General features: G+C 44.4%; 1 protein-coding gene across 3 annotated transcripts in view; it reads right to left on the bottom strand.

Moving 5' to 3' along the window:
* Positions 1-13,615, bottom strand: part of LOC310933004 (voltage-gated potassium channel KCNC1-like) — a gene marked incomplete at both ends in the record, with an annotated part of 85,013 nt that extends 71,398 nt beyond the window's left edge. For 2 of the 3 annotated variants that reach the window (XM_083896427.1, XM_083896426.1), the window contains one exon: positions 13,061-13,603. In XM_083896427.1, the coding sequence (XP_083752553.1) occupies positions 13,061-13,603 (543 nt within the window). Of the gene's footprint in view, positions 1-13,060 lie in introns of all 3 variants that reach the window. The other variant, XM_083896428.1, reaches the window with a different exon arrangement.
* Between the last annotated feature and the right edge of the window lie 1,782 nt (positions 13,616-15,397).

Below are 15,397 nucleotides of genomic sequence, written 5' to 3'. Positions count from 1 at the left end.
TACATATATACACATATATAGATATATATACATATACATATATACATATATATATACATATACATACATATATACATATATACACATATATATATATACATATACATATATAAACCTCTGTACAGCAGAGGTTTACCTCACTGCTCTGTTACTCAAAGCGGCTCGTCGCCGTTTCGTGTTCTCCAGGCCGTCTTTGGCTCAGGACCACTGGTTTTTATGACCACTGCATTTGCATTAGCATTGAGTGAGTTGCTTAAAGCTGAGAGCGTCACTTTTCAACGTAAATGAATGTTACATTCAAGCCGTTGTCAAATGAGTGTGTGTTTTATGTTTATTTTATGTCACAAATGTTGAAGAAGTACGGCTGAAAATGCCGTACGAGGCAGAAGTTTCAGACATGGATTATCACGCTAAAAGAAACCTGGATGTTCAGCAGTTTGATGGGAGCAGCAGAGGGGGGTGAGGGGTGAGGGTGGTACAAGATCACCTATAGGCATTAAGGCTGGCTTTACACGACAACGCTCCTGTATAATATTAATATTTGATCAGATCTGCCCTTTGTTTAGACGGCGACAGCTTTTTTTGGGGCTTAAAAATGCAAAGAAATGAACCCACCCTCCAGAGTGGAAATCTTAAAAACGCTCCACCGTGGCGTCCTCACGTTGCCTGTCCTCCCGTACGCATTGACGTCAGATCCATGTGCAGTGCAGACAAACAACAACAAACGTGTCGGATTATAATCCATCAGTCGGACATTCAAGTTGCCTCAGCTGCTACTTCGCGCTACTAGAGAGAAGTAGAAGGAAGTTTCAACGCTTCAGCGCTCCTGGTGTTGTTGTATGGCAGTGCTTCACAGCGCCACCTAGCCACCTGGCATGCATACTACATCAAATTTCACACAGTTTTGCGTCACCGCGTGCACGCAGATTTCCACCCAAAGACGCTCGTCTAAACGCGAAATTAAAAGTGGGAACGCAACGACCACTTTTGCGGTTTGTGTTCAGATCGTTGTCGTGTAAAGCTAGCCTAATGACGTGTTCCACTTCTGCAGAACAGCTACATGCTACATGCCCAAGGGTCATTTCTCCCCAGGAGTTTGCCCCTATTGTGCTGCTTTAGCTATTCGGTTAAGCTAAACACTCCCTCCATTGCTCTCCAAAGGAACACGCGGTTGTTTCGGCAGTTAGTATAAAATAGCCAAGTGTGAAACTGCTAACTTAAAGGTGCCATATGTAAGAATGTGGCCAAAAACAGTTACTACATTCAAATTCAAAATACTAAGGTATCTAAGGTTTCATTTTTTGATGTAACTTGCAACCCGTGGTTGCTCGGCAGCTGAGACTCTACTGACTGCAATGATTGGTAGACGGCGGTAGGTGGCGCAACATGCAAAAACATGATTTCAAAATATAAACATGATTTGCAGTCTGCAAAATATTGTTTAAATGCAAATATTTAATAAATGAACTAAACCTCATAAGTGCATTAACATAGCAAGTTAACGCCAAGGCTAGCATACTGACACATGGCGCACATGGTGGCTAACATGCGGATAAGCTAACAACATAATTAAGTTAGCATGCTAGCAAGCGAACAAAATAGCTACTATTTTTAACATGCTGCGGGAAATAATGAACGTTTCAATACATACAAACAATAAAGCAAATAAAGCCTTAACAACAAAAGGTTTCACAGAAAACCACTAGGTGGCCAACAACAAAGTCCAGCAGGTCCATGGTGGCTCAGTCCATGTTTGTCCACTTTAAGGACTTTAAGGCCTCTTCAGTGTTTTGGTAAATACACAGAATTTCTCAGGGAGGCGAGAGAATTTTACGCACCGGAGCCTTAAAGGAAGCTAACATTGGTTACTGGTAAGGTAAACATACGTAGCGTAGCTTGTGTCTTGAGCATGGAGTTGCCGTTCAAGACGTCCAAGAGGTATCAGGAATGTGCGTTTGCTTTGCTTTGCTTTAAGAAGTCGCGCTAACGAGAAACAACAACGGTGAACAACCGAGAGCAGGAATTTGTGATCGGAGAACGGAAAAAGGTAAAGTGAGAGTGGAAGTAGAGTAAGCGCTAGCAGAGCTTTTTGTTTACAGCACAGTTGTACAATAACCAATTAGGAAGAGAATGTGGGTAAAGTAATTGTTTCCAAACGTCTCCGTTTGTGCCGATACAGACAGAAACGCAGCCGCAGCATTTTCAAAATGCAGTTTACAGGTTTTTAGACGACAACTGCATCCACATTCTTCCATTTCATAACAATCTGGACGTTTAGAGTCAAAAAAAGATGTTTTTATTTGAGTTTTTGTCTGGATAGGAAGAAACGATATAATGCACTTATACCCACAAACTCTTGCTCTTACTTTTCCCCGCTGTTGTTTGTCGTTGGAAATACTTTGAAATTAAGCAAATTACAACTTCCTGTTACTACTTCCTCATATACTGTATTATTCGAAGTTTTTATCTGAAATGGCCATTTTCTAATAAAAGCACAATAGCAAGGATGATAAATGTGGCCAAAACAGCTGAGCGGTGTATCGCTGAGCTAGCTTGAGGCTAACCCTGAGGGTGAAACCGGGGGCCACTGGAGGATCCTGGAGGTTTAGGGTTTTTTAACCCTCAAACAAGACGAGCCGCGATTCATTAGACTGATGCGAGGTGAGTCAGTCAGACTTGAGATGATGACACTGCTGAAACGTTTCATTCTGGCTAACTTTTAACAAGCGCGATTTAATTCCCAAAAGGATGTGGAGCCTCCGGGGGGGGGAAACTGTAGACTGCTCCAGCACTTAAAGGCATCACTATCACAAAGTGCCAACAAACACTTGCCAGCAGAACAACTCTCGCTCCCCCAAAAATTAAAATTGCGTCCCGATGTTTGATTCAGCACTTCTTCACCTACAGCTCTGCTTCCATTTCAGTGTCACTTCTTAGTGCCAGTGACCCACATTAGCCACTTCAGCATTGGAGATCACCACAGGGGGGAAAAAAAACAGTACATGAAAAGCACTTCATTTTTTTTAGCTCTACAGTAGCTTCTGTTATCTTGGACACCAGCACCTGGAGGAGGTCGAGCAGCACCTCAACACCAGGAAGTGGAAGTGGATCATTTTTAAAAATCAAAAATCAAAATAGCATTTGGATCATTTCCTAAAAATGCCTCAAAACAACAAACCAGACAACTGTGGATGTATGAGTGACTGACACTCAGGGTGAATTCCAATTCCTATCTTAACCCTCAATCTCAAAAATACGCTCCCTCTAGTGCAAGTGCTGTCCTGATTCTCAGAAAAATTAAGTTGAGGGCCAAGTTTAAGGGCTGTATCGCCCTCAATATTGAGATTTTCAGAGACCACCCTTGGGAGCAAGGGCTACCCAGAATGCATTGCGTGTTTTCACATAAGAAAGATGGCGTCGAAAGCAGCGAAACGAGTGCGACACAAATGAAGTATTTTCTTTGTTAATAGAGATATAAAAATGATGAAAACCATTGTATTATCTTAGTTTATGCCCATATTATGGATTACTGACGTCATTGTTGCGTAACATTTATTTTTATTTTTACGATCTTTTGTCAATAGTCGGCCGGTGCGGACAAGCGATGGTTTGCTATGGTTTACTTTTCAATAAGTCGTGGTGTGTGGTAACTGTCAGCTGAATATTTGTATGAGTATCATCTTATAACTAACTGACAACCTAATAACTTGACTGACAAACGGATCGTAATAAATAATCCTGACGTAAATGTGTTCTTCTTCTTCTTTTTTGGAGTCGACAGACTGGACGCAGCTTTCGCGTTATTCTGCCCCCTACAGTCTGAAGACGTATCTGCATTTAAGGGGTGTCCCATTTCTAAGGGATCACTCTCCTGCACCAAAGTCCACAGAGAGAATCGATTGTTTTTAGCTTGCATGTTGCAGACCTACTTGCATGGACACAGAAGTTTGGGAAGTTTCTATCACTTGGCTAAATCTAAATTTGGGGAAAACGCAAAGAATCAAAGAAACAAAGGAGTGACGAGGTTCCTCTGAGGTCTTAAGTCATCCATCCATCTCTCCATTATTTATTTATACTGGTTATCCTTTGAGGGGTCGTGAGGGGGGAGCTGGAGCCAATTTATTTCTGGTAAACTCATAAAACCAACTTTCCCTATTTTGTCAACAAATCAACAACAAACCAACCAAGAGTGAGTGGAAGTGTATTTAAAGTCTGCTGCGTGTTATTCCCCGGTGCCTTACAGCTCCACTGTTGTCCAAAAACTATTAAAAACACATTAACAGTAAACCACACTGTTAGACTGAGTGATGTTCCTCCATCACCATAACACACACACACACACACACACACACACACACACACACACACTCCCCATTACACCGTCCTGCTGACACAAACACAAAACAGTCCTGAAGCAAATGTACACTTTCTCCAGTTTGAGGTTTAAAACTACAGTCAACAAAATAACTGAGGTTAATATAAATAAGTGCCACTGATTAAAAATGCTGCACAATCCCGAAAATAGTTTGAGACGGAACTTGATCTATTTTTAGTGTGGTCTATGTGTGTGTGTGTGTGTGTGTGTGTGTGTGTGTGTGTGTGTGTGTGTGTGTGTGTGTGTGTGTGTGTGTGTGTGTGTGTGTGTGTGTGTGTGTGTGTGGGCTCAGCAGAAATGTGTTGTGATATTATTGTCTTCAACATCAATACAATAACAATGGCAGTGATGCATGAGATTGGACTTTTTTTTTTTTTTGCCGCCAACGCTCGATATGCCGATATATCGGGAGTGTTTGGGCCGATAACCAATAACCAATATTTTACCCTTTGCCCAAATCATTTAGACTATACTTTCAGACTCACATCGCAGCAGATTTAGATCTGGTACATTTTCTTTATTGTACAAAACTAAATAAACATAGAAATCAAGCAGTTAGCAGCCCACGATTTAGTGTTTGCTGTCCAATGTCCAATATCGACCCATACTGATATCGTGCCGACAATATCGTGCGTCCCTGGACAATGGTTCAATATATTATGGGCATAAGTTTATATGCATACATGTCCATACAATTATTTAAAACCATGATATTACCTGGTTTCTAAAATCAATCTTCACTTATCTGACATTTATCCCCCACTATTTATAAAGACAGTATAATTTATAATAATAATTATATATACATATATATATATATATGTATATATGTATATATATATATACATAAAATATGAATGTATATATATTATAAATAACAGAAAAAATTATAAAATAATGCAATAATGAATACAATACTATCATGCATCTTTCACACCCAGCACCAACGTAGCAAGGACACATTAGCATGTAGACTAGCGGAGCCGGGGAATCAAACCGACAACTTTCGAGTTGCAAGACGACTCGCTCTACCACTGAGATGCCATCGCGCGGCTAATTTAACAACTTCAGAGCCTTTGTTGATTGGCTGCCTCTACTGCCCCCTACTGTCTGTTAGTGGGAACACCAGCAATGACCTGGAGTCCTCGGAATCAGGAGGTCACACACACACACACACATTCTTGTACTTGCTGCATACTGAGGACCGGGTTGCTGACAAAGTGAGGACCAGCATTTCCACTTTATAAATCAACACAATTACAAATATCTACTTCATGAATGACATCTATAAAGAACTACTGGGTGCAGTACCATCACATGTCAGCAGGTGGCGCCCCAGAGCAAAAAGTGTGTGAAACACCAGGACTGGAAAACGTGTTTTTGTACCAAATTGAGGAGCTCTGTTTACAACCTAAGGCGGTGATTTTAATGAAAACAAAGTGAGGACCGGCCAAAATGTCCTCACTTCGTAAATATGACCTCACTTTGTTGGTTAAAAACCCTCTCTGGTCCTCAGTAGGCCGCAAGTACAAGAACACACACACACAAACACACACCCCTATAAGACCAAGGCAGTGATAGCGTTCTTTTTAGACTTTCATCACGAAAAAGAAGCAACAACAACAACAACAATTGTCGGAGGAAGCGAGGAAGAAGGAGAAGACGAAGAGTTGTGACCGAGTTTGTACTCCTGTAAAACTGTAGGGGGCGCTTCGTAGAGGGAAAAGTTTGCGTGAGTGAAACGGACGCGGCGGACGACGCGGACTACGTAAAGCAGCTCTGCGTGATCATCGCGACATATGTGAATAAATATAGACCATTTAACAAGACATAGAGTGCAGACTGGAAAACAGTGAGGAGGCTGAGGTGTGTGAATACAGCGAGCTGCTGCGTTTCTCTCACACACACACACACACACACACACACACACACACACACACACACACAGCAGCAGATCATTCTGCAGTAATCTGCTGTGTGAGTGTGAGGCAGCTACTGTATATATATCAAGACTGGGAGAGGAAGGGAGGGGGGGGGGGGGGCTTACGGCACATGATATTTTCGACACTGAATTAGCTGCTTTTGCGCAGCTAAGTGTGTGTGTGTGTGTGTGCGCATGTGTGTGTGTGCATGTGTGTGTGTGTGTGTGTGCGCTCAATGACTGTTACTGGCCCCCAACGACGAGAGAGGACGGCGTAGATCACTCAGAGGTTAAACGCTTTATTTCTTGACATGTCATCAAATATAGTACGGTCTCCCTCTTTCCCTCTTTGTACTCTCTCCTCTCTCTCTCTCTCTCTCTCTCTCTCTCCTGCAATGGGTGACACACAGAGAACGAAAGCTCTGTCGCAGCATTATCCACAGAGGGGGAAGGGGCACCCTGGTGGATATAATGCCTATAGCGCAACAAAACCACCAGAGTGGGAGGGGGAGGGAACGAGAGAGAGGTGATGAGGATTTTTGAAAACAGCCAAAGTGTGCATGTGTGCGTGTGCGTGTGTGTGTGTGTGTGTGTGTGTGTGTGTGTGCGCGCGCTCGTATCTGCTGCCTCTGTCGGAACCTCCTCTGGCATCAACACTGACCTTGTCAGGACCAGTGAGTCCTCATGGAGACCAGAACCTGGTCCTGATGAGCAGAACCAGTAAATCCTGCGGCAGGAACTAAACTCGTCAAGTTTAGGGCTAAGATACGAAATGTCGTTATAGGTTAATGTTAGGGTTAAGTTAAGGTTAAGTTAGGGTTAAGTTAGGGTTAAGTTGGGGTTAAGCATTAACCGATTACGGTCAAGGTTAGGGATAACGTTTTGGTTTCGGCTGTCCTAATGTAGTGTGTGTGTGTGTGTGGCAGCAGCAGGAGTCGTTGAGATCCTGCAGTGACGCTGCAGTCTAACCACACAGGCTCGGTCCTCAAGGTTGGAAGGAAAGGGAAAAAAAAAAAAAAAAAAAATCTACCTACTGCATAAATGATATCAGTGACCACTTTCACTGTGACACACTGTGAAAGGAGGAACACGCTAGCTTTAGCCTCTTTTTCGTACGAAAAAAAAAGTATTGGCGTAGAACCAGGATTTGTTAACGCCGGGTGAACCCGGCTGAAATAATTTAAAATCACCCCAATATCCCCAAAATTGTCACTTACAGTGTTGCTAGCATTGGAGCATTCATATAGCACTCAGTAGAGCAGGATGGATTAAACGCTGAAAATCGCTGACAACAGGAGGAAGCTCCGACAGCTTTTAAACCGGTTCTAACTTCAAGAGCTGTGATAATCAACGCAAACTGCCCCAACTTCAATTTGTGATATTATTTGGCAGAGACACAAACGTCTGTCAAACGGACGCAGATCAAGTCTGGCTTACAGAGAATTTCTTTGTGCTCCCGACGTGTCGCCACCAAAGCTAGCGGCTTGCTAACGTACACTGCCAAAGTCACTCAGGTGCCTCTTGCGCACAGTCACCATCATATCACCATATATGGTGGGAAACTGTACAAGCTCCCTCTGCAGGATCCTAATGGGTGCTACTTCAAAAGGTCTATGAGACTGCCAACATGGATTCCAACCAAGGTCGATACAGTTTTTGGTCAGTTTTTCAAAACACACGCGTTTCAGTTTCATTTTATGGATTTAGTTAACAATGAAATGCTCATTAATAAACATTAGTAGCATTAGCATTTTTGATCTTTCGTCCCTGGACAGATTCTGATAGCTAAACTTCAACATGGCACTGGCCAAAATTGTGAATCTCGAGGCTTCACATCCACACGGGCACCTTTGATCAGGACCGGATCACATTTGTCTTATAATATACTAGCAGGACGTGCTAATCGTCGTTAGCTACGTTGTATCGCAACGTTACTGACCGTAACAAAACATGGGCGGCCCCCAAATGTCTCCTAGTGTCGCACATTAAAGTCCCGTTCAGTGTGTGCTTGTACAGCGGTGGAATGTGTTTCTCTGCATGAGATTGGGAAGTACCATTACACCATGCTGCGTGAAGAGAGGGGGGGAGGAGGAGGAGGAGCTGGGGGGGGGGGGGGGGGGGGACAGATTTGCTTACAAAGGAACACCATTCAAGCTGAGACGTCCTCCTGAATGAGGCTGAGCTGAGACGTACGAGCGGATCGATAAACGGATACGGGCATCCCAACGCCGCTGAGCTCAGCAGAGGAGGAAGAGGAAGAAGAAGAGGAAGAAGAAGAAAAGAGGGGCAGCAACAAAAAAAAAAGGGGGGGACAAAAAAATAACCTCCCCCCTTAATTCCCTGCTGCCGCCGCCATCCTGTTCTTCACCTTCTTCTTTTACTACTGCTTCTTACTCTTAATACATTCCCAACACTAAACCCCCCCCACACACACACACATCATAGCACCTCCCATCCGATCGTCCCCCTCCTCTTTCTCCCTCTCTCTCTCCATCCCTCCTTCTCTGCAGCAGACTAGAGCGCAGTCAGCTACTACAGGGACTGCAGTGTTACGCTATAGCACAAGCAGAGAGTTGGGGAGGGAGGAGGAAGGAGGGAGGGGGGGACACGTGGAGGAGGGAGGGAGGAGGAGGAGGTGGGGGGTGGACTGAATAGTGATAATAAGCAATCCAGCACTGGGCTCTGAAATCGTGGTAATAAAGCAGCACGAGCTGTCAGCGCTGACGACGGGGGGAGAAAAAAAAAAAAGAGAATCTGCGGGAAAAGGGGGGGGGGGAGGAGGGAAGGGAAGGAGACAAGTGAACGAAGCGAGGAAGGGAAGAGAGGACGCTTGGTATCCTCTCTCTGTAAATACTCCAACACTTAACGCACGGATTGATCTTCAACGACCCAGCGGCATCGCCGCGATCTGGACTTTGGTGCAGCTGACGACTGCTGCTGCTGCTGCTGCTGCTAATGCTGCTAATGCTAATGCTGCTGCTGCTGCTGCTGCTGCTGCTGCTGCTGCTGCTGCTGCTGCTGCTGCTGCTTCCAGAGTATCTCTGTCTCCGTGTTGGCACCAAAACTATTGACTGCAACATTTTCAAAGTCACCTAAACTGTCACACCATCACTGGCCGTACACTACACCACCTACAGTAGATGCTCAATTTGTCTTCTTTCGTCTCCCCCCCCTCCCCACCACCCATTTCGGTTCTTCTTCGATCGCTGATTTGGCTGCCATTTAATGTTCTGACTCGTCCAGTTTTCTGCATGATAAAGCAGTAAGGTTTTTTTTTTTTTTTTTTTCCTCATGGAACGTCCACATCCTTACGAGTTTAAAATGCAGCTGCGGCAAAGAGGAGTGTCTGAGATACTGCAGATTCACACACCACCACCATCATCATCACCTGCAGTCACAACCAGGTTTTATGGTCTCCATCATTTGAACCTCACTGTGAGGAGCTTGAACAGGTGAAACCTGCCCAACATCCCCACTGACCCACACTGAAAAACACTGGTTTTTCCATTTGCTGCAGTCAGAATTATGGGATTGTGTTCAGCGTTCCAACAAAATTAGCCTTGTGTCCACCAAGCAGTGTGTGGGTCACCATGTGATGATCGCTGCGTCGGCTACACAAAAAGTGTGTGTGTGACGTCATATCAGTGCAACACAGTGTCGCCCACCGATTAAATTCCAAAGAAGAAGAAGAAAGAAAGGTGATCACTCTCTGTCAACCAGTCTACGGACTGCAGTGGGTCTCAGAGTTTTAATTTGTCTTATTTCAAACTGTTCTTTGGCTAAATGTTGGTTCTTGGAGCACAAGTGGACTTCAAATCCTTCGTTTATTTGGATTAACAGAAAGAACACAAAGACGAGGAGCTTCTGTGTCACCGTGAGCTTAAAAAAATCCTGATTTTCTCAAATGGGACTTTGGTGCAAGAGGTTTCCAACGCTACGACCAGACAGCGTGTGATCCATCGGGACTTTAATAAACTATGAAATGGACGCAAACCACATCTATATTTGCGCATGGGTACAAATTTCAGGACAGTGCAGAAAAAGGTAATAATTAGAGCTGCTTTCAGTAGTCGATGAATCTATGTTTGGTGTGTTTGATCAGTGTTTGTCAAACCTGGAAATGACGATGTTCTCGAATGTCTATGTTTTCTCCACAAACCAAATATGATTCAGTTTGAATGATTTCTCTGTTTATGTGGAGCTAAAAGAAGCTAAAACAATCAGAAATCTTGTTTTAATCGTGAAAAAAGCTTCAAACCGATTAATCAAAATAGTTAATGATTCATTAAGTAATTATGGAATCGATCAATTTGCTTAAAAACCTGAAACGCGCTGTGAAACACACAGAAAAGGTAGACAATAATAGTTTCTCCAGACTGTTGAGCACTAGACGACAAAGTCAGCGTCTTTTCCTCTCGAATGACGCTGATTTGATCCAATGAAACATGTACATACAGATATTTGGATCAGAATTTGCCTCCTCGTCGAATCACGCGACGACGCATTTCTCAATGGATCAGAGAAGTTGAATTCGAAGCTGAAATAACAAATCCTGACTTCACTCATTCTGCGCTAAAGTGTGAGCGTCCACAGTGACTTAAGTCAAGAGAAAATAAAACCTCGACACAAAGCGACAAAAACGGCCTCTGGCTCCACAAACCACCATGGATTTTCTTCTTTTCTTTTTCTTTCTTTTGGAGACAATTAAGCAGAGGAAGGCCTGAGGAAACACAGGAGAGAGGTGGACGACTGAGGAAATAAAACATGAGTTCACGTGTGGGAGACAGAGGGTCAGCATCAGGACGAGTGAAGACAGAGTGTCTTTTAGTTTCCTCTGCATTTTTCAGCTTTTATTTTTTCCCCCTAATTTTAGTGACTTTTATCCAACCTGCTTTGACGACAGCGCGTCCTGACAGTTTAACATCACTCTGTTTCCTCTCTGAGTCATGGAGAGGCCGCTTTTAGTTTGAACTGGTCACGTCCGAGGGATGTGAGGGTTGTGATTTTGGAGATATGATTTACTACAACATCTAGTTGCATGAAAAGTGCCATATATTAAAGAAAATTAAAGAAATTGTGCTTCCCTCTTATTATGGAATGAGTTCTTCAAGCAAAAAATCCGATCACCATCTGCACAAAGTCAAAGAACGACACAATAGAGGTGGAAATCGCAGGGTGCGATCGATGAGCGATCACCCCGCGATTCTGCAATAACCAATAATATATATAATATAAAACACACATGTAACAATACATTATGATGTATATCTATAGCTGAAGAATAGAAAATGCCCTTCATTTTTGCCACTTTTCAATCCACTGTCACCTTCTACTACAGCCAATGAACTCGGCCTCACCTGTGACGAGAGCCGTGAAATTGGAATTTTTCAAAATAAAAGACCTCAATGTTGGCGCCAAAGTATTAGTAGATGGTGAGAAGTTGGACCTCCACGATCCTCAAGACATGAGAGGGTTTAACTGGAGACAGATCGTCCACTTTGAATGAACCTGAGAGCGATCAATTATCCTGAGAGAGAGAGAGTGGCTGATGGGACAAAGTCTGTGTCAGCGAACCTCCTGGAAACCCCTCTGCATCATCACGTCTGCTTCTTCTTCTTCTGCCTCCATCTTGAACCTACAACTGAATCCTCTACACTGAGTCCTCTTCTGTTCTGGAGGGGAACATCTGGATCACCAGAGCTGAACTTGTGTCCCTACAATATTTTCCCTCAGCAGTTTTATGTAAGAAAGTCCGTGAATGTTGATCAGGACGTTTTTTTCTGGAACTACGAGCATTTTCCAGACTTCAATATCACAAACCGTGACGTATCTGGGCCATGATCCACTCCGGCATCCTCACCCTTCGCTGCTCACTTCCTGCACCAAGGTCCATTGAGAAAACCAGTGCTTTCACATCACTGAACACAGGTGTCGTTGGTCCTTTCAGACTTAATTGAGCAATAGAAACTTAACAAATGCGGCAGAAGAAAACCAGCAGCAGCAGCAGCAACTTTGTCACCTTGAGCTAAAAACACTCATTTTCTCAATGGGCTTTGGTGCAGGAGAATAACCGCTTCACAAACCTCACTTTCTATTTGATTTGATTCTATTTTATTGAACGTTCCGCTGTATTTTCCCTTGTTTTCAGCGAGCCTGAGCCTCCGTGTCCCAGGCTGGGTCTCCACAGCGGCGGGCGCGCTTGGTTTTGCGCCTTTGGCAAAGTCAGTGCAGACGATGGATGTTAATGGATCAAACCAGCACACTTATAATAAAGCACAGACCATAGTTAACCCTGATGGATACTGGAGGAAAAGCAGCGTATGAGCCCACAGCATGGGTTTTTTATATGAAATAGAGAGAAGGTGTTTGGATTTTCACCTTAAATGACTTGGATTATTAGGAAGAAAAGGGATATTTACACTGAATGTGAGCTGATTAAGGAGACAAGTGGATAAAAGACACACACACATGGAGATGGATGATGCTGTTGTGAGGGAAAGAGAGCGCGAGTCTCCATACAGACGACACGAGTGGGGAGAGATGAAAGGGAGAAAAGAGGAGAGGAGCAAAGCGATGCGCACAAAACCGTAGATGTGACTTTCTCACGCTGCAGTGAACAGCGAGTCAGCCCTCAGCGCCTTCGTTCCATCCGCGCGCAGCTCGGGGAACTTTACGCGCAACCGCGCGTAAAAACGGTGCCAAATGTAAGAAGAGAAGAGGAAAGGAGAGAAAAGAAAGGAGTGGACCGCTCTCTGGCCACTCACCCGCGCGTATTTGGAAGAGTAGGGGTCCTCGAACAGCGCCCACATGAAGGGCTGCCACACCTCCCACTTCGTCGCCCTGCGGCCGTCCTCCTGCATGCACAGCCGCTTCAGGTCGCCGTCCGCGCCGCCGGTGAGCGCCGGGTCATCCTCGGGCGCGTCCGGCTCGGGGGTCTCGAAGCTGTCCAGCGCTTCCTCGGCGTCGCGATGCTGCCGGTAGTTCATCCAGCAGCACGCCTCCACGTCCGTCTCGTCGATGCCCCAGAAGGCGAGCTCCTCCTCGAACAGCGGGCCGCACACATCGTTGGGGCAGTGGAGCTTCCCGGTGCGGTAGTAGTTGAGGATGAAGGCGAAGGTGGCCGGGTGGCGGTCGAAGAAGAACTCGTCGCACTTTGGGTCGTAGTCGAAGTTGCTGTAGGCGTCGGGCTCGGTCAGCCAAGAGAGGCGCGTGCCCGGCAGCGTCTTCAGGGTGCTCCGGTAGGTCTCGTGTCGGATCCCGCCGCAGTTGATCACGATCTTCTCGCTATCTGACGCCGAGCAAGTCATGGCTGCGCTGGAGCATGCTTCGGTCGGTGCGCCTGACTGCTGCTGCAACTGCTGCTGCAACCACTGCTGCAACCACTGCTGCTGCTGCTGCTGCTGCTGCGACTGCTGCTGCAACCACTGCTGCTGCTGCTGCTACTGCGCTCCTCCATCCACCACCTGTCCTGCTCTGGAGGTTCTGTTATACTGTCCCGACCTGGAGTCAGAGGAGCGACTGAGAGGAGGAGGAGGAGAGGAGGAGAGGGAGGAGGAGGAGTCTGCCTCAGTGTGTGTGTGTGTGTGTGTGTGTGTGTGTGTGTGTGTGTGAGAGAGAGAGAGAGAGAGAATATGTTGGGATGCGGATTTTATGAATCAATACATTCGCCTGCTGAATGGCTGTTTGTCTGACTGACTGAATTCATATCACTGCATCATTTCACCAAATTCAAAGTGTAATTAGTCACTAATCGCGCACACACACACACACACACACACACACACCTCCGAGAACCAACCAAGTGCTCGCTCTCCATGGACACAAGTCTCTGAATAAGAGATTATTATGGTTATCAGCAGGTTTTTCCTTCAGCAGTGGATCTGATCCTGACTTCCTGGTTTGGTGCTATCATATAAAGCATGACAGACTATAGGGGAGCTGGGAACTGAACCCACAAAAGGACTATACTGTGTACCACACTGCACCAGTGTGTGTAACACGCACCACTGCCAGTAGGGGCACAGGGAAAAGTGTATAAACCACAGCATGTGTGTATGTGTGTGTGTGTGTATCATGGTGATATATATGATTTTTACATCAATGCAAATTGGAATTTCTCTTTCTTAGTATCACTGTCTGTCTGTATCTGCCTGTTTCCCCTCTTTTATAAAAGCCAGAGCTGCTGCTTTGTTCCTCCCCGCCGCTTTTACACCGAGCTGCAAGTGTAAAGTGTAAATTCACGGCCATACGCCACTCTCTCCACCCCCCCTCACTCAGCTCTCAGCCCACCGCTTGGCATTTTTCAGAATCAGGCAAAAAAAAAAAAAAAAAAAGACCACATCATCTTAATTTTGCAATTTCAAAATAACACACTAGCGTTCAAAAGTTTGGGCTCACCTACACGATTTTTGTCGTGTTTTCCATTAAAAGTCAGACTTTTATTCATCAAAAGAGTTGCAAAATGAATAGAACATATAGTCAAGACATTGACGAGATTAGAAATGATGATTTTTATTCCAAATAAAGAATCAGCAAATCTGTTTTCAGCTGTGCTAACATCATTGCACAAGGGTTTTCTAATCATCCAATAGTCTTCTAATGCCATTAGCAAACACAATGTACCATTAGAACATAGGAAATGGGCCTCTATACACCTATGTACATATTCCATTAAAAACCAGACGTTTGCAGCTAGAATAGTCGTTTACCACATTAACAATGTATAGAGTGTATTTATGATTCATTTAATGTTATATTCATTGATAAACTTTTGAACGGCAGTGTAAGTTGACCGTTATTTTTACTGTTTGTTCATTGATTTTCAAACTTTTCTATCCCGCAATAGTACAGGACACATTTAAACTTTCAGAATTATATCCCTCTGGTACAAAATCACATACAGAAACAAATTTAAATCCCAAGGCCATCCCACCCTCCTCTCTATTGTCCTATACACAGGACTACAGGAAACAAAGAAGACAAAAAAAACACACACAAAAAAAGAAAGAAAAAGAATCACAGAATACTGAAAAGAGTTAGTAAGGACAATCACAGAACACACAACAAAACCACACAAAGGCCAAATTAAGTTTGCTGGTTTA

The sequence above is a fragment of the Microchirus variegatus genome (assembly GCF_963457635.1).
Source record: "Microchirus variegatus genome assembly, chromosome: 10".
Taxonomy (NCBI): Eukaryota; Metazoa; Chordata; class Actinopteri; order Pleuronectiformes; family Soleidae; genus Microchirus; species Microchirus variegatus.
This window is presented reverse-complemented; position numbering and strand designations above follow the sequence as displayed.